The 25,776-nt window shown below is 41.1% G+C and overlaps 1 protein-coding gene across 1 annotated transcript in view; it reads left to right on the forward strand.

The window, feature by feature from the left end:
• Nucleotides 1-25,776, forward strand: part of AKAP13 (A kinase (PRKA) anchor protein 13) — a 102,070-nt gene that overhangs the window by 61,964 nt on the left and 14,330 nt on the right. The window contains exons 10-21 of the mRNA XM_009335179.1: nucleotides 7,649-7,691; nucleotides 8,977-9,082; nucleotides 14,259-14,430; nucleotides 17,662-17,729; nucleotides 18,587-18,653; nucleotides 19,843-19,978; nucleotides 20,934-21,046; nucleotides 22,120-22,266; nucleotides 22,888-23,138; nucleotides 23,765-23,890; nucleotides 23,993-24,110; nucleotides 24,625-24,873. Coding sequence (XP_009333454.1) covers nucleotides 7,649-7,691; nucleotides 8,977-9,082; nucleotides 14,259-14,430; nucleotides 17,662-17,729; nucleotides 18,587-18,653; nucleotides 19,843-19,978; nucleotides 20,934-21,046; nucleotides 22,120-22,266; nucleotides 22,888-23,138; nucleotides 23,765-23,890; nucleotides 23,993-24,110; nucleotides 24,625-24,873 — 1,596 coding nt within the window. The remainder of the gene's footprint in view (nucleotides 1-7,648; nucleotides 7,692-8,976; nucleotides 9,083-14,258; nucleotides 14,431-17,661; nucleotides 17,730-18,586; nucleotides 18,654-19,842; nucleotides 19,979-20,933; nucleotides 21,047-22,119; nucleotides 22,267-22,887; nucleotides 23,139-23,764; nucleotides 23,891-23,992; nucleotides 24,111-24,624; nucleotides 24,874-25,776) is intronic.

The raw sequence follows: 25,776 nt of genomic DNA on the forward strand, positions 1-25,776 counted from the left end.
ATGGTCTCTGATCTTTTCCTCTTTATTAGCATGCTTCTTCCTTGCAAAGCTGAACAGAGGAAAGGTGCTTTGAAGAAAGGCATTTTATTCATTTAGGAGGCTTGCTGGAGGAAGCTCACAGAGATTATTCTTTGTAGGAGATGTTTTTAAATTCTTTGCCATCATTCTTCCATGATTAATAAGCATGTGGCCTAACGGATGTGTCCACCGGCAACGGTAACCAAAACACTGTCAGATCTGTCCCGTAAAGAGACCAGCTCTTGCTCTGTGTAATGGGGCACCCTCTTTCCTCCTTAGGCTGAAGGCGTTCATTATTTTTTCTGAAGCAACCAATTTACTGGCATTGCATCCAGTTGCTAACCAAACACCATAAATAACTCACCTAGCTCCCAGAAAACACGCTCTTGGTGGCTGGGAGAGCCTGGCCGACTGAGGCTCATCTCCTCCTCTCTTGAGACTTTCCTTCAGTCTTTCCTTCAGAATTGGACAACTTGCCGCTTTCCTGCTCTTCTCTGTCTTATGACCCGTGTTAAAAATGCCATCAAGGCCTGAGCTGGTGGTAGACAGGTTTGATTATCCCATCTTCTTCTAGAGTTGGCCTAGCCACAATGGTCTCGTTGAGAGAGAAGGAAAAGAGAAGATGTAGTAAGCTTTCCACAGGGGCTGTGGAAGAAATAGCAGGGTTAGTCTGCTTTGAGGCAGATGTCTGTGAGTTTTGGACACTGAAGTTTAAAAATTACCAATGCTTCTGTGAGCTTTATTTTCTCAGTAGTTAATTTGTGACACCTCAGAAGGGCCTCATTTTTATAGGAAGGTGGTTTCTGAAAATGGATGCATTTGAGGCAGTTGATGTGAGCATCCAAAAGGATTACTCACCTTGAAAATTTAGGTCACGGATTCTCTTCCCAATTCTGACACTTTCCTGACTTTGGAAGCTTCAGTAAATCACTTCATTCTTCCTCAGTCACTTTGAAAGAGGAATAGTGGTACTTGAGTTGTGACCATAAGTACATGTGAAGCAGCTGAGTGCCTTTTACAAGAAGGTCTCGGTGTATAAACTCCCTTGTATCACCTAGGTTTGACATTCATGTTATTGCAGCAGAATACTTCAGAGTTATGCAGGAGTAAATCCTTGATTTCATGGAGGTGAATTCTAGGAAAACTTTATTTCTTCATTCCGCTTGCATAATTTTGTGGTAGGTGTTTAAAAAAAAAAAAAAATCTTTGATCCGTGCAAATGTGTCTGAATGGGAAGAAAGCAACATGTTCTGCACAAAAGCTTCAAAAACTAAATGCAAATGAATGAACATATGGAGGGCTTTCTCTTATTTTTCCCATTCATTGTCATATGTACTGAGGCAGGAGCAATTTCCAAGACTGAGTTTCTAATCCACACTCCATCTGATGTCTCAGATGTTCCAAGAGCTGCTGTGGCTATTCACAACTGTTAATCCTTCAGTATTTTATAGAGGGAGGTCACAAGAGCTGTTGGCTGGAGTGCTCGGAAGACTGCTTTCGGCTTTGGAATAGCAAATTTCCAGTGTGGAGCATTGTTATAAAGCCAGGAACTGCTATAAATAAAACCACTGAAATGGAAGCTGAATTGAACTGTGCTGGAGGAGATGGTTCTATTTGCAGTAAAGTATTATTGTTCATCTTGACTTTTAGTCTAAATAGACAGTAGACTACAGAAGAAAGAAAGCAGTGTTGCCTGGTCATGTTCTTCAGGTCTGGGACACTAGGACAACTCCTTTGAAAGGCAGTCTAAACAAAATTAATGCATGAATCTTGCTGAGAATTCTTCAATTTCAGTGCTTTTCATTGGGTCCCTCTAGGGTTGTTCTGCTTACGTTGGAAAAGCATGCACATAATTTTAGTCAAATCGCCTCTAGACAACTGGCATTTATGACTAATGGCTGAAGGAAGATTTTAGGGGAGTTTGCTTTGCATTGCTTTCATTGCGTTGGATATTCCTTGGATAGTATTTTTATATTCTGAATTCAGTTTTGGGGTATGATAGCAGCAATACAAAAAATTCTCTTTGTATGTGGATGAAAGGACATGTTTTATTCGAAGAGAGTAGTAATTCTACTTCTTCCTCTTGGAAGTTTAAAACTGATAGTCTTTAGCCTCTTTTCCCTGTGGTGCAAGCAAATTGATTTATCCGTGCCATGGAGTGACTTTAAAGTGCCTGAATATATGCGCTGAAGATGTTTAATGTAGATGCCTAACGTAGGACCCTTAGGTCAGACCTGTCCCAGGGGCAGAGTTTCCCCAGCCCTGTCCCAGTCATCTTTCCCGAGGACACACTGATGTACCATGTGAGCGATGGGTATCCAGCAACCTGACGTTGGTCAGGTCACAGCTCAGAGGTTTCCACCTGTGCTTGTATGATGGGAAGGTTTGGGAAATACAGCCCTTGGGCATCTCCATAAGAGGTTGTGTAGCAATTTCAGTTAAGAGTGGTTAGCTGGCTCCCACATCTCTTTTCAGAGAAGATTGTACTTATAAAGAATTGTTGCAAAACTGCTGCTATGCAAGAGCTGCTCTTAAAAATAGATTATTTTTAAACACAAATTACAGTAAACCCTTTTAATTTGTAAAGTTTGCAGACGAGGGCATGAACAAAATAGCAGGGATTCCTGGAAAAGTGCATAGTACTGGAAGATAAATATAACTTCACAAATTGAAATAAGCAGAAGGCAGAGCAGTAACATGTCTGAGAAAAGATGATTGAACTTGTTGTCATTATCGTACTGATAATGGGAGATTTGATGTCACAGACTGATTGCTGAGTTTGGCATTGTGTTTGGTAGACTTCTTCCAGGCAAGGACAGGAGAGGGTGCAGAGGGGCTTTTCTCATGTTTAGGCAGTTTCTTTAAAATTAGGACTGTGAGTTTTAGAAGAAGGCAGGAGAAGAGACGCTTGTTTTTTCTGTTTTATTTTGGAGAAGAAAAAAAAATTAAATTTAGGTCTCTCCATGTGAAAGCTGGAAGCTTTTAAGGGCATAACATTGCCAAAATGGTGTTGGGCTTTCTTAGAGGTGGAAGTGGCAAGAACCTCCCTAGGCAGATAAAGTATCCTTCTTATACCCAGCGGCTTTGGTGTCGTTTAACTGCAAAAAGCACCCTTAAGCAACTATCTTGAGTTGGTCTAGTTTGATTCCCTGGCAGTTATTTCAGTGAAGCAGATGCCCTTTGTCCAGAGATCCACTATGTTGTTCGTATTCTGTTTGGGAAAATAACTGTTCACATGTAAGTCTTCATTAAGATTGCCTATAAAAAAAAGACAGCAACGATAAGAAAGCCTTGAACCCCGACTTACGCATGCAATGAGACCTGCATCCTCTGAAACCTGCATCCTCTGGAAATTGCACGTCCTCGATTCTTTTTCTTGTGCCTTTTCTGAAGCCAGCTGCTTTGCAGGCATTTGCTTTGCTTTGGTTTTAGTTTGCTTTGGCTGCTTTCCTCTCCTTTTTATTATTAAATGCATTTTCAAGCATGCTCTAATGTCTGCTGTTAACCCAATTCTCAGCCCAGGGCCGGACTCGACCATCGAGACGAATCTCCTTCTCCTTCAGCATCCCTCCACTCATTCCTAAGTCTAAAACTCTCTTTTCTATTGGCTCTTCTTCCAGTGATGAGGAGGAGGAGTTGGATAGTAAGTAATTGTTTTCTGTGCGTTGCAGCCGTTATGGGTGGAAACAAAGGGAAATCTGGCTTTCTGCTTTAGACCTTGAAGTTTCACCTTGCAAACATTGAACTAACCTTTCCATTGCATGATGTCTAACAGCATTATCTTAGTCCTGTATCTGAATACTAACCAATGACAGAATAAAAGGATTATAATCCAGAGTCTTGTACATCAGCACCATCCCGTCTCATCTGGTTAGTTTTGGTCTATATCCATGTAGCAAATATCATCATCTGCCACTCTGCAATATAGTTATTACCTTTTTATTAAAACCAAAATACTTGTCTTGAGCTTGTTACAGTGCATGGAGTTAACAGAAGAGGTAGATCCTTGCCCTCCACAGCTGGGAGTGAGTACATTGCTCGGTGGAAGTAGGAGAAGAGGAGAGGAGCCCTGATATGAAATTCTGAAAATCTTGGTTACAACTTCACAGTTACCCTACTGAGCAAAAAGCATACCTTGCAGCCAAACACCTTAAATTGTCAAGGTGTTCATATCTAGGTCCTGATATTATAATCAGATAGTTTTGTTGGGAAACAGGCGAGTGTTATATGGCAGCTTTTTTTTCCTCCTGCAAACTCCATTACTAAAAGAAACACAACTAAGGCAGAAGATTGAATTAAAGTAATTTAGACTCCTCTTGTTTTTTTAAATAGCCTTATCAAAGATAATTGAAAATGCTTCCTATTTCTTAAGCATGTTTTATTAGACTGTTGAAATAAACCAGAACAGATAATTCTCTATCTAAAGAGAAAATTCAGAGCAGCTGCATTAGTTGGTTCAAAGGTTAGCAAGGAAACTAGCCCACGTCCCTTGTGTCCATACTGGGATGGGGGAAATTGCTTTCCAGTCCAACAGATTTTGTTTGCTTCCTGAATTTAAAAAATCTCCATACCATCCCTGTTGTAGGTACCTAAATTTTCCTCCGTTCCATTCCCAGTCTTCACTGTGGGTTTGTCCCTTCCTACAAGAAAGTCCTGTGGTCTTGCCAGGTGTGATACTACCCACTCCCATATTTAAGCTCCTTCTTCCTTCCCCTTTGCTCTGTCCTTCTCTTCTGCCTTTAACAAAACTCACAATTCATGGTCCCCACAAAGTGAGCTGCAAACACGCAGCTGTGCATTGATGTCATGCTCCCTCGGTAAAAAGTACTCTTAGCTAAACTTCTTGGCGGATTTGGTTTTTCAATGGGTTTTTTTGGTTGTTTTTTTTTTTTTTTTAAATTTCTTTTAGTTTGTTTTAAGCATCCGACCAGTTAAGTAATTCCTAATAGGTTAGGATATAGCAATTTTGGGGGGTATTTCTGTTAGCCAGTATTTATCTTCTCTCCCTCAACAGTGCTGCTGTTACCGATGAGCATTTAATGTCAGATATTGTCTCAAACAAAAATGTTGCTTTCTTTACATGTGTTTTATTCCCTCATATTTGAGGGTACTGTGATGACTTTGTATAAAGGTTGGTTTAGCCACAGCTATTCATAAGACTGCTTTGGCAATGGGCATTTTTCATGTAGTAATCCCAGACCAGTTTGTTTATTTTTTCACGTCTTCAGGGTTCATTTCTCATAAGATGATGGATGTCTTAGCACGGAGATTGCACTTGCATTTCAGTTACCTTCAACCTCTCCATGCCTGTTACTGTCTAGAGTATGGAGAATTAGTTGCAGTTTGTTTGATATCATGATATGTTTAAGACATGGATTTCAGGTGGCTGGACAAGCCAGTCTGTGAATTTTAGAAAATTATTATGAAGCCTTTGGATTTCTTGAACCACAGAAGTTTAATTACTGCCAGCCTTAAGGAGCTGCGAGCTGTTTTCTTCTGTTTGCAACATCCTAGTCCAGTCGCTGCTTTCTGCGTAATGGATCTTGATGAATTATTTCCAGTCCAGCTACCATATGAAATAATTTTGGTGGGTGATGCTTAAAAGGTGTTCAGATAAGTACACCAAAATTTGGCTGCTAACCCAGATTCATTGGGCATATATAGCAGTCCTGGCCTTTGAACAAAACTAATTTTTTTTGTGGGTCGTGAAGTCAGTTTTAACATTTCAGTTTTGAACCTGGTCATGATAGGAAACACAAAAATTACAGAAATAAACCTTCCTTCCCCTCTTCTACCTCAAAAAAAAACCCAAACCCTGAAGGTGAGAAAATGTGTGCTTTTCTATGCTCATCTTCATGGGCTTTATAGCTTTCAGCAGAGTTTTGATCATATGATATTATATTGTAACCTAGCATATGAGATCATACACCTGCTTTCACCTTGATTTTTGTCTGGATCCGTTTTGCCTGCCAGTGTCAAGAATCCCCCATTTTCAAGATAAAACACTATTGCAGTAAAAGATAAATAGTACATAATTGAAGTTCCCATGCAATGAATGCACTTTCTCAAAGTGCTGAAAAACAGTCACGAATATCAAATTATTACAGCTCTTGATTCAGCGTTCATTCATATTTCTTACATTAACTGCAAAGAAATGAAAAGGTTGGTGAAGTACTTCAATCCAGTCAAATTGATGAATCTATTAAAAAAAGGAAAGACTAAGGAGGCTTAACCCATGTTAAAAGCAAACTAGAGCTGAAACGTGAACCAGAGTCTCTGGAGCATTAACCAGGGAGTTGGGAGTCTGTAAATTACTTGTGTGATCTTAGTAGGCGCTTAGGTAGTAGATATTACATAAAACCCCAGCACAGTCAGGAAATTGAGTAGTAGACTTCATTTGATATATGTTACAGTGTTCCTAACTTTGATGTATTTGGGATAGATCATTAATTAGATGAAAGATTTTGCAAGGGAGATATTAACAGAGATCTCCAAGCAGGGATTAGGTAATGGGGTATGCCAGTATTTTAGTTTCTCAATATGAAGAAGTGATATTTCTGTCTCAGGCTGTGTTGACACTTGAGTCAGCAGTTAGGAAAATGTGTCTTTTAGAATCATAAGGCATAACATTGTATGCACAGTTTTTCCTAATGCACTTACTGCTTTTGGACAGAGGACCATCTTTGCCTCTGATGTCAAGTGGCTCTTTTGCATTCACCATTAGCTTGATATGTTAACAGAATTTGAAGCCAAAGTACTGGTTTTTTTACAATGTATATGCAGAAGCCTAATAAGATGATCAGCCATGCTCCTTCTTGAACTTCAGATAGGACTGCAAGCAGTGCTTGTAGTGAGGGTTTTTTGGAGTCCTGACAAGCCCAGTTACTCGGGAGAGAGCCCTCTCTCCGCTGGATCATTTCGTCCTGATTTTTCAGTATTCTTTGATGGTTCTGGTAAATGGTATCAGCTACCTAATCTGCTCCAAATGCATTGTGCAAGCAGGTTTCTTGCAGTATAAAGAGAATTTGTGTCACTGGCAGGGCTTCAGCTTTATGTCGAAAGTCAGGCTTTCCTCAAGCACAATGTTGTGTGACTAAGCTCTAGGCTGGTAGTCTTTCGTGGAAAACAGAATAAGGCTTCCCTTGTTTCCCTTACTCTTTATGAAGTGCTTCAGGATTTTGATGGGAAAATGAACTATAATTTTATCAAGCAGAAAAGTTTTATACATGAAACCCGGATGTGTTGTACAATAGAGTCTTTGTGGTGGTGTATAAATAAAAGCATTGTGGCAGAATGATTCTCATTTATACCTAGTGTCATTGAATTGGCAGTTTTGATTCAGATACCCTGATTTACCAGCAAATTTAACATATGCACATCCTTTGCTTAAGAGCTGAAGAACGATAAAAATACTAAGCAGGCTTTCACCTCAGCATCTAATTTGAGAGCACCTAAGGATACAGGGAACAGGCTTTATCCTGAGCACATGAAGTCTATTCTAAACACTCACTTCTGGAAAACATTTCCCCTTCCTCTTGAACCGTTCAAATATGCAAACTATGTTTTTAAAATCAGTGGGCTAAGATTGCGGTCTAACATGTCACCCCCCCACCCCTCTGATCTTTTCCAGGTATGCAGGTGTTCGGCGGCCCCACGGGTTCCTCGGTTCAGAGGTACGGTATTCTGGGGGTACCACGTCTCTTCTGGTGGGCTCTGATTTGGGCACCCGAAAGCCTTCCTGGCACCGGTGCACTTCAGCTGAAATCACAAGTTGTCAGGCTTGTGAAAATCAGTCCCCTATGTCTAAAGGCTGAAGAATATTTTAGATCATAGAATGTGAAAGTCTGTTTTAGGTCTTAGCTCTAACAAGGCTTTGTGTTTATTCATAGCTTATAACATATCACGTTATCTATTATTGAACAATATCAGTTTACCCTGAGTTCTATTTTACACTCAAAGTAGTTGTTCCTCCCTTTGGTTAATTCTGTCTGTATTTCTATAACGAAGGCCAAAACGTTTTTGTATGTTACTTTTCATCCTTGCAAGCTGTAGAGAGGAGATAATCTTTCTGGTGGGTGCTGACTTTAAAAGCGCTCCCCTGGAGGAAGGACGTTTGTGGCACCAAAGGAGCTGGGTGTCTGGTCTCTGTGTCGCTCTGATAGCTTTGGCTTTATTTCGTGTCTGGGAGGCTCTTCACCTCTGCTCGCTGCTGTTTTCTCCTCCTTGATTTCAGTTGTCTTTCTGTTGTTCTGCTTTTGGTTTGCGTTGTACTTCCTATTGACAGACTGTGTCCTTTTCTTTAACGCAATAATAATTTCCTCCGGAATTTCTTATTCTTCCATAGAAGCTGAAGAAGTCATATGCTTGTGCATGTAAAGACTGGCAGAAAATATCTGGTGTTCCAGAAATGCCTAAATTAATACAAATAACCATTGCTGTTTATTACTTAGTAATGGTATTCTCATTTCTCAAGGGAGGCTTTGCAGACAGCGTGGTTTCTGTTAAAGATGCTCACTGCCTTTTAAGAGTTCATTAGATGTCTTTCTCTGGAAGGAGATTTCTCTTTAAAGGATGTGTGCGTGTCTGTCCCTTCTGTCTGAAATATCGATGATTAAATGCCAAGACTGACTGTGTATCTGCAATATTGGCCATGTAAATGGGCAGATGCTGCAAGCTGGTTAGTGGTTATTTGGCCACGGGAGCAGCAGAGGGTGCTATGGCATGGTTTGAGAATGGGGATTGCTTAAAAACAGGTAAAAGGATTCCTTGAAATATACGACAAACTACTGGATTGGCATTTTGTCTTCACTTTGCCTTCTCTGGTATAACACCATAAAGCAACCCATGACTCTATTGGATAATAAATGCATTTGTCCTTTAAAAAAGAATCTATCCATTTAACAGGTGCTTTGGGAGGAAAAAAATAATAAAAGCAACCTCTTTCTTTTTTGATTTTAGCATATCTGAAGAAAGCAGCAGTGTCTCTGCTGGTAAAAGTGGAACAAAAGTCAGTCGCACCTTCAGCTACCTCAGGAATAAAATGTCCAGCAGCAAAAAGAGCAAAGTAAGTGCTTCTTGTGATTTATACAGCAGTGAAATACCCATAGTTAGCAGAGATAAATTCTGTATTTCAGTGTGTTTCCACAGGGTGGTATGTCTTTGCCTGACTTTCTTTTCTTTTTTTCTTCCTTTCTTCCTTTTGCGAGGGGAGGATTGTCTGTGGGGTAATAGGGAATAGCTGCATGGGAAATCTTAGCACCCCAAAATTGAAATGCATCTGAGGTGAGTTTTCCTGTGCAGTGTTTTTGCCTCTTTTCCCCACAGAATGAAGCTTCATTTATTATAGAGAATAGATTGTGTTCCGGCATGAGTTATGGCTTTGTAGTGATTGATGAGTCTAATTTTTACAGAACCTGAGGGGTGTTAAATAAAATGAGGACAGGAGCTGTAAGAAGGGACTGGTTGCCGAAGGCTGTATTGTGTTTCCCTTTTACCTTTGCCACAAAGTTCCTCTGCGCTGCTGGAGAAGTTGCTCAAACCGTGACCTTTAGTGATGGCCAATATTTATATTTTCCCCTTTTTTCCATCCTTGAAACCCTGGGATTTAATTTGCTGAAGGTTAAGCGCTGCTCAGCACAGCTGAATTTCCTGGGAACAGCATTGGTTACAGAAGTAATTACATTAACGTTAAATACTTCACACAAATGGGTTGTTGTTGCCTTAGATTGTCCCCTGAAGATTAATATATGTTTGAGGGGTTTTTGGCTTGGTTGGATTTTTTTCCTTGAATTTCACCTTCGTTTATCATGTCTGACAGAGGCTAAGAGCACCTTACCTCACAGTGGGGAAGGTGTATTATATAGTTAGGTGATGTGTACCAATATGTTGGTAAATACTATTGGAAGGCCCCTGAGACATGTAATTACATATTCTGCTGAGAGTCTGAATAGCAAACGGGAAACAAAATGTGGCATAATGAGCAATGTGCCTGTCGCAGAACAAGGCTGGGCTGAAGCATACACGTATGGGAGGGGTCGTGTTTCATCTGCACAAGCAAACTTGATTTTATCCTTTCCCAACATAAGCACTTGGTGTTTCAGCCTGAGTGTTCCTCTAACATAGCTGGGTTTGCACGCTCTCATGGTCCAATGCACATTTTGATACACGTTTTTGGAAGATTGCATCACCTTTGCAATGAGGTACCAGCTGTAGTGAGATCAGTCATCCTAACGCACAGTTCTGCTTTATGGATCTGCCTTTAAAGATGCAAGCTGCAAGTACCAGCGGCTCAGAGCTGCTGCTGAGCAGCTTTAAGACAATGCTGTTCCCTGCTGCAAAGTACAATATAAAAAAAAAAAAATCTGTTTACATAGAAACCTCTGTGCAAACCACTAGGGAGAAGTTGTAGAGCATGTTGCACAGCCTGTGAATGAGACTGGAAATTCATTAACTGGTTCTTGCACTTTGGGTGTATAATCTCTAAAGCAAGAACTAGAGAGAGAGAGAGATGTAAGAGATCTGGTTGGGACAGGTAAGAAAATATAACAGAAGTGCTTTGAGATATTTGCTCTGCTTTTGTTAAATAAGTGCAGTCTGATTTCACTAATTCCATGATTGTGTCTGAAACTGTTGATAAAAATTGCTCCAAAATCCCAACAATAACACGTACTACAAAAATTGCAGCTCGTATCAGTTCTGATATTTTTACTAACTAAAAAGCCATAATATCATTCAAATTACAATTTCTTCTCTGCTCACGGTGGAATGTTTGCATTACATACATTTTTAGGGCTTCAGCTGTACATTTAAATAATTTGACCTAAAAATTCTTGGGAACACTGATTTCTCAGAAGCATTATGGCCAATGAAAACCTGTAAGAGTTAAAAAGAAAAACAACAAACCTTGAAAGAGGAAGTTGGACAGGAAGAGTTGGTTTCTGCTGCTGTCTGGGCTGTCAGGAGGGAGAGAGGCTTCAACTTCTTTCCAGCTAGGTTTTACTTTTATTCAAACCTTCAGAAGTGCACCGTTTTCTAAGATGAACCGTAAAATAAAGCACATCTGAGCTACTAATGGCAACGGCTCTTCTTGAAAATGGTGTAAACAGTTACGTAAAAAAAACCCTCAAAATAAAGGGGTGTTTGGATTATTAACCGGAGGGGATACTGATAGAAGTTTGTGTGAATTTACCCGTGTCTGGCACGTACTTTGTGTTATTCAGGGATTAGTCATCAGATCTCTTGAAATCAGCAGCGTGCACTGATTCATGTTTGTGAAGTTTAAAACATGCTATATCTCTGCAATTAGAAAGAAAAAATACTCGTTTTCTTCATTTTGGTAGAGAGTTTCTGGGAAATGACGACAAAAAAATTAGCATGAGTAATTTCTTTTTTTCCCTTGACTTGTGCGGTTATTAGGCAGTGTTGTACCACCAACAGCGTTTCAGTGTATGTAGTAAGAGTTGTAAGTGTTTGAAAGGAGTAGGAGACAGGGAATATTTGTGGCCCATAGAGCAGGAAAAGCGCAAACACGTGAAACCTTTCTGTCTGGGAAATCATCTGCAGCACTTGGTTTACTGAAGTACTACATAGCAACACTGAGGTATGTTAAATTCACTTTTTCTGTATCCCAAACATCACAGAGGGTTTGATTTACCACTCTCTGCCTTTCAAATGGGTGGTCTCCTATTGACTTGTGACTTCTAAAATATTAATCCCATCCTTTCCTGCCTGTATTTTTTTTTTTTAGCAGTGAAAGCTAGGGTAGGGCAAGATGAAAGCAGTAGCAAAGTAGCTAAAATAATCTTCAAGGAAGTTAGCAGCAACCGTCCCGCCCTCCCCCTTTTGCTGAGCTCCTCTCTGACTGCCGTCCCCCCCGTCCGTCCGTCCTGGCAGCTCTTGGCTCTCATGATGGGCTAATGCTGGTGGGGAGCAGCCCTCCTGCCCCTGGGGGGGAAGGATGTCGATAAGATGGAATAAATTTGCCGAAGTACCTCAAATAACAGTGAAGCTAGTAGGACTTAAGCATTGGGAGGTAAGAGTTTCGTGGTTATTTCGGAGCGGGATCTGCTGCTGTGGCGCACGGTCTGTTACTTTGAACCGTACGACCGAGTTGCGGTGCCCGTCGTGTCTGTTAGTGCACGTCGGTGCAGGTTCAGCCGTGAAGCCGTGCTCCAAGTCACGCTGGCAGCTCCGATAGTGCAGGAAAATGGTTGTGTTTTTACAGTCCTTTTAAAAAAACCCCTCCAGTGACTGTCACAGCAGAAAAAAGTTAAAATCTCGTTTTGAGACCTTGTATTTCAGCGGTATGGCTGGCATCCCGTGTATGAAGTTTGCCGTTTCCTCCTTGAAAGTGGTGCACCCATTTCCTGTTTTTCCTGGGGTCGTTCAGCTTTAATTAAAATGTTTTTTACAGTGATTTTATGAAGACAGGGTATTATTCTAGACTCTAGAAATACTGGGCTTTGCAGTAAACATCAGGTACATTTAAAGTATAGGACGGTGAATCTCCTTTCAGCATTTTAAGCATGAGAGTCGCAAGATCTGCCTTGAGCGTAGGGTGGTCTTTTCTCCTGGAGCTTCACAAGTCCTGGCAACGGAGCAAAACTCTAGGCGTCAACTTGGTACCATCGGCCAAGGACTAAACTGCAGAGTTTTGGTTCTTGAATCCTGCCAGACTGGACATGGTTAAAGGTGGGCAGGTCAGCAGGTGGAGAAGGCTGTGGAGGTTTGTGTGGCACGGTGATCTGAGCTGATGGCTCAAAGGAGGTGGAAATGTGCCACAAAGCAGACTCTCCCTGGCAGGTTTTCTGCTTCAGACAGGATTATTCCATCCGGTAATGCTCTTGATTTTGCTTATTTGCAGAACAAAACAGCGTTTGGGGCCAGTAGATAAACTTTGTGTTTATGAGGTTTTGCTATGAGGTTTTGCAGGGGGAGACTCTGATGCTGGCATTTTGCCTGGGGTGTGCTGGGAGAGGGGACACCTTAAGCTGAGTTACTAATTATTTGAGTGTGTCATCAAAGGCTCAAAAGTTTCCCTTCCAGTGACTGCATAGCTCAATACCTCTTTTAACTGCTTCATGGCGGTTGCTCACATGGGCTGCTCTGCAGCTCTCTGATATTTAGGCTCTGACAATATTTAGCAAAGGGCACGTGGCATATAAATAACAAAATGCAAAGATAAGCTTACAGAAGCCTTTACCAATTTCTGGTTAAGCTGCTCTTTCAGATGCCATGAAATCTGCGGTAACAGTTAAAATACAGATCTGGAGCTGAATTGTATGGTGAACATTTTGTAGGGTGGTACATAGAAAGACAAGGAGTCGCTGTAATTCAAATTTGGAGTTTTTCTATGGAGTTTCCTTTAAAAATTGTTTGGGAGAATTCCAAATCCACAAAAGGCTGCAAGGCAAAAATGTTTCAAATTTTTAGTATTTAGCCAGTTTCTATCTCAGGTAGCGATAGAAAGGTAAGCAAAAACTCTGCTAAAGGTTGGAGAAGGTGGCTGTGTTTGTCATCTTTCCAAAGCTGAGTAGCTCAGAGGTTGAACCATGGCTTCCAGAAGACAAAATAATCTTTTATGGTGTTGCTGTTGTTCCTCAGCCTTTCTGTGATGCCATATTTCGAGAGTGTGTGTAAGATCCATTTCCCCAAAAAGCTTCACATAATTACTTGGGGTTGCATGAAACTGTTGAAAAAGTTGCTAGTCAGAAGGAAAACGGAGGTGGAAATATTCTGACAGTGGTGCTGTACCGTCACTGGGGAAGTGTTTGCATTCTCCATTAAAAATGGAGCTGCAAAGCATGAGTCTTCTAAGGGTCAGCCTTAAAAATTAACTGTGTTGAAAGTTTGATACACACTACATGTGGTGTTTGTATTTAACACAATTCATTGAAAGTGCTGAAGAGATTGATCAGAGCCTAGAAGAAAAGAAGTTATTCATTATATAGCAGATATAAAACAAAGGCGGAAGAAAATAGCTGCCTTCAGAACAGACTCAGTTTCATCTCTGCTGGTGAGATACCTGTGCAGAAGGCTCTGCGAGTCAATAGTATGTTAATACACATCCATGGGGGCTGGAAGCTGATTTTTTTAATGGAGAGCTGTGCAGACACATGACTATTGTTATGGTGTATGCCGATCAATATTGTCATAGTGCCGAAGGCAAACACTGAAGAATTTGTAACTAGAGAATAGACCTCTGCAAAGTAACGAGGCATTTGTTCATTTTCTCTTGGCAGGAAAAAGAGAAAGATAAAGAGAAGACGAAAGAGAAGGACAAAGATTCCAAGGAGAAGGAAAAAGATAAGAAGCTGTTAAATGGACATCTCTTCACTGCAACCTCCGTTGTAGCCCAAGCAACCTGTTACCACTGTATGAAACCTTTCAATAAGGATTCGTACTACTGTGCAAGTAAGTCGGGTTTTTTTTTTTCCCCACTTCGTTTTGTTTTTCGCTAAATCTGACATGGGAAATGCAAACCTTATGCTTTATTTTCCTCTTGCTTAAGGACATGGGGTGGGAGGGAGACTTTGGAGACAGTGATTCATGGAGCAGCATGTTGCCTTATGGAAGCTGGACTGAAATGAGTCGTGGCTGCAAGGAGGTGTCCTGCAACCTCCTTCCTGGCCCGTGCTTGGACATCGCAGCATCCCATGGGGTTTTCTGCCCCTGTTAGTTGGGATGTATCACTCAGCCGGAGGACTTTGGCTGTTTTAGCTGCATGTAATGGCTTGTGGCTGAGGTGCTTTGTTAAGATGGATGGAGGACAGGGAAAGCCGGCTTGGATCATGGCTTTTATTTCCAATGGGGAAAAAATGTCCCGCCCATCTGTAGTACATTGCTTTAGTTCTCTGAAACACTGCTTCGGTGAGCCCTCAGTGAGAACAGCATGATACAAAAAAGGAAATACTAACCCTCTTCTCCCTTTATACATGAAATTGCATCACAGGTCAAATGGCAACTACCTGTGTGTGTGTGAAGTACGTGCAACACAATGCAGGCAGTACGGGAACCACAGCGGAGGGTTTCTGCGAGATTGGTGATTTTGTTCTCTTTTCTTATCAGACGGTTTCTCATGGCTGTAGCTCGATAAGGTCAGCAGCGTTTGTGTGGTTGAGACCAGAACGGTGGCTGGTTTACATAGTGACCCAGAGCTATAGAATATGTAGAAAAAATGTCTTTTTCCCACTGCAGCTCAGGGCGCTCCGTTCGTCACTATTAGTAATATTTTTTACTCCACTAGCCTAGATATGAGTCAAAGCGTGTACAGGAATTGCTCCCAGGCTGAGCAGGAGACTCTGTCTCTCTCTGTTCCTTCTGGTAGATGAACAGTGTATAAAATATCTCCAGTGAGCAGGGGAAGGAGCAGCCAGCTGAATCCTGAATGGCAGTTTTGAGTTTCCTGGAAGAGATTTCAGCAAAGTTGTTTGCATGAGACACGCTCTGTGTCAGCCTGACGGGAAATGGAAAACATAAACAATTCTAAGCTCTCAAATGCATCCTCTCCCTTTCCTCAGTCGAATTTCTTAACAGCTTCTGAAGCCACTTAGAAAATCAAATATATCCCAGTTTAACTCTCTATATCCTAATGAGTTAAAATAATCCAACAATGTCATATGTTTTAGCATAGATGTTCTTTCCTTATTTTTCAAGGTACAACAGAAAATTATTATAAGTTTTTTCTGCATTGGCCTGAAAATGAATGCCACAAGGAAAGTTTGGTCAGCGCCCAGGTTGTAAGCTCACATCTGAGAGTGGTCTTTTCTCCCATCGCATCTTGAAATCAGCCATCAAATGCCTTGGAAATGACTGATAACCAGCAGCAGAGGCTCTGCTGTTCCTGTGGTGTCATAGACTGCTTCTTTCTTACAGAAGTGGCAGTGCTTTACTGCTACTATCGCTGCTCTGTCTCGCCTATGGATGACTTTTTCTTAATGCCTTTTAAAGCACTGGATCATTTTAAATCAATGTCTCAACTTTTCAGTGATGCCCCCAGGTTCCTGAAACAGCTAGTCAATACTGAAAGATTTAGCATGCTCTAAAACAAATGGGCAAGCAAAAAATCCTAATTTTTAATAGCTCTCTGACTGGTCTTTTTTATTTTTTATGATCAGTGATGCAGAAAAGAGGCTTTTGGGGGTTTTAATTATTAATACTAGTGATCCAGAGGAGTTGGAGGAACTTCCTACCTGCTGAAGGGTTGAATTGGAGGAATAAAGTCCCTGAAAGCAGATTTTCGATCTAAAAAATCAAAATGCTCTGTTGCTGAATGGTACATCCTAAAGAGCTGCCTTCAGGCTCGCAAGGCTTGAATGTGAATTTAATGGTTCTGAATTGTCTCACTGCCTCTTCGTGCACCAGAAGCAGGGTCTGTCCCTCTTCCTTGTTTGATCTGAAAAATGATACTGCTTGTGGGTTTCTGCAAGAACGTGCAGGTTTCTTTCTTCTGTCTCTCTTGCACAGGAAATTGTGGGACATTGACAGAATAGCAACGCCCTATGGCCTTACCCTTACCTCTCTCAAAATATCAGAAGAATTACTGGCTTTTATTAAGTAGGCCCAAATGTAAGAAATTTTAGGAATGTGAACATGTTTTGTCATTCTGGGTGTGGAATTTTTTCCTTTCATATTTCTTCTAGAAATAATTCAGAACTGTACGCTTACAGTATAACGTACACTTAAAATATAATTCATGATCTCTGTTAATATGTGTTTTCATGGATGAGTGGAAATAACAGGTTTTCTCTAAGCTACTGAATCTCATCTGAGACCATTGGAGTTGTGATCTTTCATCTGTCAGAAGAGTTAATGCTCCAAACCCAGTTATCAATTATTATGAAAAAAGCAGTTTTAATCATCTTTGAAAACTTTGATTCCCAGAAATCTGCTGGCAGAGATCATGGGCAGACTCGGGGTATTCTGAAAAAGATACGCAGCTTTTGCTCTGGCATATATGCAGCAAAGGGTGGTGTTAAAGCACGATGCTCTTTGCATGGGTAAATGTTGTGGTTTTGGACCAAAACAGTGGCTTCAGTCTCGTTTTCAGCCGGGAGTAGTCACCTGGCAGATGCTCCTGTTACTTTTTCTGATAATCCTGTAGTACAGTAGCACTTGGTTTCTGTACTGTAGATCTTGGCTATGATATGTCTGAGTTTATGTAAATGAATTTTCCTGTCCTTTTCCTGTCTTCTGGATCCCATAATCCTTGTCTTGATGAGAACAGTATTTGTGTTTTCAGAGAAAATTTTGGCCCTATGATTGGTTTCTGTCTCCTGCTTCTGCTTTCCACCATACTTTTCTTTCAGAGGAATAACTCCATCTTTTTTCTTTTTTTTAATTTTTTTTTTTATTTTATTTTTAATTTATAACCCATTAGGACCCTGGCAACTCAACCTTGCATTGATTTTTAAACAGAATATCCTGTTAAATTCCATGAAGAAATCTTGTTAACAAACAAAAGGCTAATTATCCGGGAAAGCAGCCTGTCTTTCCGTATCTGTAGCTACTCGTGTAAACCACAATGATGCCTGAAAGTTGTAATTTTCAGTTATGCAAGATAACAGTTCAGATTACAAATGGCAAAAACTGACCTGTTTTCTGTGGTTTTTTGTTTAATTGGTTGGGTTTTTTTACTTTTGACAGACTGCAATGCAATTGTTCACAAAGGCTGTAAGGAGAGTTTTGCTTCTTGTGCAAAGGTCAAAATGAAGGTAAGAGATTTCATCTACTCTACTGAATAAACAAAAAAGTTTAAACAATTTAGCATGCAGGTATTTAACACCTTCTACCATACGTCCCAAAGTTTCCAGCTTGTTGGAAAGAACTTCAGCCCCTGTGCTATAGTGAATAATTTCTCTGGGCTCTCCTGAAATTCCCCAGAATCACACGTTAATACAGTAGTTGTCCCTGGGACTCCGTGAATGCTCCAGGTCAGTGCCACAGGGTGTTTGTTGGCAGCAAATTCCCTGCGTTGTTCCCTGCAGTACACAGGGACCTTATGGTGAGATGGTCTGTCCTATGCTTCAATTAAAAAAAAAAAAACAAAAAATGCTTCACTGGCAAAATCCAGGGGTGTCCAGCACCCTTAAATGCCATATTGCTTAATTCTCAAATGCTGCATCCTGTAATGCAGCATCATGTGTATATAATGCATAATGAAAACTATTAAATAGGTATGTTGTTTATATGGGGAACATGTAGAATTTGTGCTTGCCCCAAATGTGAGAAACCTCTTCTGCAGTATGGTTCTCCAAGCTAGTTAATGTTCATATAATTATGATTTTTCAGTTCTCTTCAGTATTGTCAGCACTTTCTCTTCTCATTTTCCTATTTGCTGCATATTTCTCCATCTGTTATTTTGCCCATTTCATTGATGGCAACTGGGGGGGGCAGGTGCGTGCGTGTGTGCGTGCATACATATATATATTTAAAAAAATACACATACAGCCAAGAACTGATCTGTTCTGAGAGGATTCAGAAAAAACATAGCTTTTTTATTTTAGTTATGTAGCACAGCCTGATGGGAGAAGGGAGGAAGAAATTACAGTGAATTTCATTTTTCTTTCAGCCACAGAGAGGGATGCTGCAGGCACATGATACCTCTTCGTTACCCACAGTAACCATGAGAAACAAAAGTAAGAAAACTTCCTTCCCCTCTGCTTTGGTGATGGTCTGTATCCACTGTTCTTAACTGTTCTGACAACTAATATTCAATATTATGACAACTAACCTTTATCAAAGCAGGGATGAGAGCATCTTCTGTGCATGATAAGCAATGTTTGGGATTTCAGAAGTGAAGTTGCACAGAGTTCATCCACTTCTGCAGTGTCCATGTAGCTTTGAGCAAATGTAAAGTCATCTCAAATTTAGAATAACTGCTTGACTACTGTAGCTTGCTGAAGGCCTACAGCTGATAAGTTCACAAAATCTGGAAGACACAGCCTATGTCAGTGGGTGTCTGACATTGGGAAGAATCCAACTATGAGTATTATATTAACAGAAATTGTTAAGATTACAAGTGGAGAGGATGCTTGCTCAAAATATTTTTTTTTTTTTTAATTAAATAGTCTTATGCGTTGAGGTAGTAAAAACAGAAAGTTTAATTTTGAATAGGAGCAATACTGACAAACTTTTCCTGGTTGCGCTGAGATATACACTGCATTGCGGAGCTACCCAGTGTGACCGAGGGCAAAGAACAGGAGTGAAATAGCCCACATGCGTTTTGTAGTGGCACGATTTGATAAGCTTCTTTAGCGATAGCTTGGAGATCGTTTTATGGAACCACACTGTATGATACAGATGTACCCACTGCGGTATTTGTCATGAAATTCGGAGGTATTGCTCCAGAAAGCAGAAATGCATCTGAAGAAAGGAAAATCTGGAATTAATATGAAAAGATTAGTTAAAGGTATGTGATAGTATATTGAGATAAGGATTAGCATTTCTCTGTGGTACGTACTGATAGAGAAACCTATCTCAAAAAGTTTGACCAGAACCAGGAAGATGTATATAGTTATAGGCCCAGGGAAATTAAAAAGCAACATAGTAGATTGCTACATGTGGTGATTTATCAAATAAAATTAAATTCAGTTTCCCAAGTGTGTGTTTCTGGACTTGCAGATCCCACCGAGATCTTTTAAGCATAGAGCAATGCAATCAGTTCTGCACAGGGGTCGATGTTCTTTCCTTTGTATGGCTGTTTCTGACAGCTGAGATCTCATAACAGCTCTAGAAAGAAAAGTGAATTTTAGAGCCTGGTTTCTTTAAGTCATCATCATCGCAGTTAAGAACGCAGCTGACTTTTCTCTGACACTTCCCTTCCAGGCTCACAACCGAAGGAGCGCCCGCGCTCTGCAATACTTGCTCCTGATGAAAACACCGTAACCTCAATATTCAATAACAGGAGATCACAACAGACTACAGCACTTTCGAAAAGTGTCTCAATACAGAACATTGCAGGGTAAGGTTTCTCCCTGCGCACATGAGTATATGTGTATTATCTGACGCTGCGAGCATAGAGAAATTCAGATCTCATTAAAAATAAATTCATGTACTATGATTTGTATTAAAGGTACAAAAGAGGATCACAAAACCAGAAATACCCATCTTATATATGGTGCTGTCAGTTGTCTTCTGCACAATCAGATTGTCTGGGTTAGTTTAGTCATGGCGTGAGTTCAGAGGCATCTGAGTTGGCCTGGTTATATTCAAGGCCACTTCACAGAGATGCTCTGGGCTCCAGGAGGAAACGCCTTGCCTTGGGCAGGGTACTGTGCAAGCACACATTTGCAGCTCAGGTGTAGTATTAGCTTTTGTGTCCATAATGATACGGTGGAGGCACAGAGCTGCAGTGTTTTAGGACTGTGTTATAGATAATTAATTATTAAAAAAAAAAAAGAAGAAAATCTAATTTATGGTTCCTACACTACCTGCATATTGAACAATTCTACACACAGGGCAAATAGCATGGACTGGGATGTTCTGGATACTTTGCATGCCCTGGATAGTCATGGTGAAATTTATTTCAGTCCATTCTTCTGATCCTTCTCAGAGCTAGCGATAAAGACTTTTGGATAGCCTTTTGTATTGCATTTTTGCACTGCCTGCCCCAATGGGAATGGGAAGTGACAGTAAAATGGGAAGGAATTAAAAGGAGTTATCCAAACTATAAAACCAGGTGTGATTCTTCATAGAAGAAGCGCCGTCACTCAGAACTGTAGATTTTACAGCTTGTTGAGCCCCAATGGGTAGTTGTTAGAAAACAATTAATAAAAATACATTTCTGTACGTAACCGTGCAACGCTTGCCTTGGTTTTCAATTTGTATTTAAAAATGCATTTCTTCTGTGTATTTGAAAATATATTTGGCTGTGCTTTGATGTCATAAATTATATTCTGTGTTCTGTTTTTCTGCAGAGTTGGGAACGATGACAGCTTAATACACACTTGGAAATTCCTGTCACAGTCAACAGACTCCTTACATAAAATCAGCCGGGTGAATGAATCCATGGAGTCACTGGTTGACGAGGGTAAGAGATCCCCATGGCATTTACAGCAACAGGAAGGTCTCAGTGCTGCCTTCCAGAAATAGAAGTTCCATTTTGCCATTTCAGCAAGAGTTTTTCTTTCTAATGGACAATTAAAGTGCATTTACTTTAATCTTAGAATATTAGTATGATAAACTAAAACAAAGCCCCAAATAGTAATTTCTTCAGCTTGTTGAATTGTGGAAAAACATTTAAAAGGTTTCAGTTACAGTTGAGTTACTTGGAATTTAGCTCAGGGACAAACATTTCCTCTTTCGTTCTGCACCTCTGGCCCATTCATACAGCCACAGATTTTGCACTCTGTCACCTTTTTCATGCTGATGTCTTGCGTTTCGTATTTTTCCCAGAGTGGGGAAGGGAGAAACGTATCGTTTAGTTTTGTGGGTTTGAAAGTGAAGTCAGTTAAATTAATTTCTTACGTTAAATATTTTTTTATATACGTTGCTTTTTTAGGAGGTAGTCAGTATTTTTACATCTTAGTCAATATTGACCTGAAAAGAGCAGAATGGTCTTAATTTATTAAGGACTAAACAAGGGCACGCTCATGGTGACAAGAAAAAATTTCCCAGTTCCTGCACAAATGAGCAATCTTTCTTAAAGTTATATATGTGTGTATGTAATGTATGTAGTGTTCACTTCTACCTGCATCAGTTCTGGCTTTCTAAGCTTGAAAACGCAGGCTTCACGTAGGTCCAAGTTCCCTTGATTCAGTGATGTAAATGAAGGAAGACAAACCGGGTGTTGTGGTTTTTTATTGATCTGTGATGTTGTTGCATTGCAGATGAAGAATCCATTGTCTTTTATCTGAGCTAGAATTTGGTCTGTGTGAAAATTGTGAACTAGTTTTGTGCTACTAGCAAATAGCCTTTAAAAGTGCTTTTCATAACCTGGTCCTTAAGTGGTATACTTCCTTTTGATCATTTTTGTGTCAGTAAAGCAGAATGTGTGTCATGTCTGTGGTATGACAGAGAAAGCCTAAACCTAAATGAATAGACAGGAATCTCAAATGAGACAAGTTAACCACATCTTAATGGCACTTCCATTGCTTTGTGAAGGTGCAGACATGAACGAAGGACAGCTGATGGGAGACCTGGAATTGGATTCCAAGCAGCTGGAGGCAGAGTCCTGGAGCCAAGTAGTGGACAGCAAGTTCCTGCAGCAGCAAAACAAAGATGTTGTCAAACGGCAAGATGTCATTTACGGTGAGAGATATCTGCATCTTAATTTTTCACTTACTGTAGATAACTTCTTGAAATACTCACGTGCATGGATTTGGGAAGCTTTAGGTCAGTGAATAGGAACACTGACTTGGTTTTCTCAGAAGTCAAAGTTTCATTCTTGAAGTTCTTAGAAACGTAATGTATTCTGTGAAAGCTTGCTTTCTGCCTTTCACGTATCTGGAAGCCATCAAAAAAACCAGAAATTGCCTCTCCTCGTTTATCTGCTGATGACATTTAAACTCTGTTACAGCAGAGCAGCTAGCTAGGAAGCCTTCTCCTGCCGGATGCCAGAGCCATCCTGTATGGCAAAAGCACAGTATGTTGGGGCTGGCAGTGAGGTGTTACGAAGGAGCAGATAACAGTGCTGAAGGTTCAGACCTCAGCAGCAATGTCCAAAGCTCTTTATTGTGGGATTCCTCTGCCCCTTGTTTCTTCCACACGTGAAGCTATTGATTGATGTTTCAATACCTGACATGAAATTTTCTGAAGCCACTTAGAGAAGCCCAATTATGGAAGAGCTTTCTAATGGCAGCTTTTCCTTGTACTGTACACCCATGTACTCTAAAGTGACCTTGGTTTTGACCTTGTCCATATCCTATACAGAGCTAATGCAGACAGAAATGCATCATGTCCGCACCCTGAAGATCATGAACGATGTATACAGCGCAGGGATGTTAAAGGAACTGCAGTATGATCAACAAGTCGTGGACAAGATCTTTCCCTGCCTGGAAAACTTGCTGCACATCCACAGTCACTTCTTCCAGCGGATTCTGGAAAGGAAGAAGGAGTCGCTGGCAGACAAAAGTGAAAAGAACTTTGTTATCAAGAGAATAGGTGACATCCTAGTGAATCAAGTAAGTGCTGGAAAATGCTTGCACTTCTGAGAGCACAGCTGGAAACCAGGCGCTCTTCCTTCCCTCTTTTTTATGCCTGTTAGATAGTCACAGCTGATGGCACCTTTACTCTTCACACACGTAAAAATCTCTGCCTCTGCTTTTTGAAGCACTTTTTGCTCTTTCAGAGGAAGGTCTAATGATGAAAATTAATTTAGTTTATTTTGTGGGGACGAGAAGCGTTCCCTGACAGGCACAGAACGGTTTGACCATAGCCTGGAGGGTAGGCAGTAGCCCACAGCAAAATATGTCCAATGTGTTTCTTGGCTGAGTTACTGACCTGCTATTTAACTTTAGGTGGGTTTACTTTTCTTTACCTGCGCTTTCTCACTTCTTTTTTGTGTCTGTCTTGACTTTTTTGCTGTTGGCTTTTAAGCCCTGTGAGGTAGAATCCCAAGTTTTGCGTTATGTGAACACAGTGAAGTCTCAAACTCAGCTCTTTACTTTCTAGAGATCTAATTGCCTGGTTTAGGATGCTTTGGAGTAATTTGTTTCCATCAAGTTCTTTTGAGAGACTGGCAGGCACTGCTGGGATATCACACCAGGAGCTCAGTGCAAATTGGACCTCTGTGTCTCATGTCTTGCAGTTCTCCGGTGAGAGTGCTGAGCGCATGAAGAAAACATACGGCAAATTTTGTGGGCATCACAATGAGGCAGTAAATAACTTCAAAGATCTGTACTCAAAGGACAAGCGGTTTCAGGCATTTGTCAAGGTAGGGCCTGGTAGAACAGACGTAGTCGATGAAAAAAATGTCCTTTCTGCACTCTGGTGAGCGTTTTGCTACAGAACTGAAATTTTCATCTTTGTTCCTTAGAAAAAAATGAGCAGCTCCCTGGTGAGGCGTCTTGGGATTTCTGAATGTATCTTGTTGGTAACACAGAGAATCACAAAGTACCCAGTCCTTTTACAAAGGATACTGCAGTACACCAAAGGTAGGGACCATTTCCTCTATTCAAAGCGTGTATTTGTTCCTCCAGTGTAAATTTCTTGGATCCTTTTCAGCTGAAGCAGATTTTCTTAGAATAGACTGACTAATCCAGTCATTATTGTCTCACACCACTGTAACGAGACAACTCAATTTCATATCTCTATTTAGGTTTAGTTATTCGGGTGCCTTGATTTAGTTGTTATAAGTCTGTCTGTAGCTAATTATGGAGCAACATGCTTAGACTCCAAAGTCTCCCAGCTTCCTTTTTTTGGTAATGGCTAAAATATGTGGTTAATACAAAGTATATTGGAATAGTCCCCAACCTCAACCATATATGTGAAAGGTCTTGTGAAACTCTCCTTTCGGGGGGAAAAATGCAGCCTGCCTCATGAAAGTATTAAAAAGTTATAATGCGGGAATTTGGGAGGGAGAAGAGGAAGGAAGGAAGGAAGTAAAATCAGGAAGTTGGAGTCCACAAGGATGAAGTGAAATTGAGGTGTTTCTCTTTCTATTCAAAGAAAATGAAGTGGAACATGAAGACTTGACTCAGTCATTAAACCTCGTTAAAGATGTGATTGCTGCAGTCAATAGCAAAGTCAGCAACTATGAAAAGAAAATGCGTCTTGGTGAGATTTACAACCGGACAGATAGCAAGTCCATCATGAGGATGAAGAGTGGCCAGATGTTTGCAAGAGAGGACTTGAGGCATCGGAAGCTCATCCGAGATGGGCCTGTTTCACTAAAAAATGCAGCTGGACGGTTAAAAGGTAAGACTATCCTGCCTTCTGCCAGGGGAGGATACAGCTCGCCCTCTCTGGATGTAGGATTAGTCCTCAGATTGGTGTCTCCAGCCTTTATTTATTCTTCTGCTTTGAGAGATTTTGACAGCAGCTTTCCCTGTGCTGTACACTCGCTTCCCATCGCAACATTTCCGATTCCTTGTGTTGTTTCTGGGGTGATAGATAGCTGCTTTTCCTCCTGGTGACTGCATGCCTGCTGAAGGCTTGGGTTGCAGTGACTCCTCGGTGTGTCAGCCAAGGAGCGGAGTTGCTGGGGGATCCTTTGGGCCAGGAGAATGCGATGGGGCTGCAGCTGCCCAGAGCAGTGCGTCAGATCTCCGCACCACAATGCGCATGTGCAGCGGTTCCAGGAAGTGTGCTCACTGCATCCGAAACGCAACCTCAGCTTCCTGGTGGCTCTGCCCACCAGCAGCAGTGCCTTTCCTTTGCTCCGAGGTCTGCAGCAGGGCTGCCCAGGCTCAGCGTTACCATCCCCGTTTCACTGGGACTCCAGAGGGGTGTCCCAGGCATTTGTTGCTCTTGAACCTCTTGAGCTGCTGATGCAAACTGTTCAGGAGAGGCTCTGGTGTCCCTGTAGCTGCCTCTTGTTTGGTCAATGTTTTCCTGAATTGCTTTTTGTTTGTTATCAGGTGGAAGTAGTTTTTCTAAGGTGCCGTGCTCTGCTGAGCACTGAAGTTCCCTGCTGAATTAAACACTACATCTCCCAAGGAAGCGTTCAGCCGGGACTATGGTAGCAGTAAGAGCAGACAGGGCTGTGTCTCATGCTTGGCAGGAGGGCTGGGCTTTCCTTCTTTCACTCCAGCATCAGCTGATTAAACCACGGTACTTGGGCATGAATGGGGACTGGTAGCCTGGTGCCGTGCCGTGCAG

The sequence above is a fragment of the Pygoscelis adeliae genome, unplaced genomic scaffold (genome assembly GCF_000699105.1).
Source record: "Pygoscelis adeliae isolate BGI_AS28 unplaced genomic scaffold, ASM69910v1 Scaffold21, whole genome shotgun sequence".
Lineage (NCBI taxonomy): Eukaryota > Metazoa > Chordata > Aves > Sphenisciformes > Spheniscidae > Pygoscelis > Pygoscelis adeliae.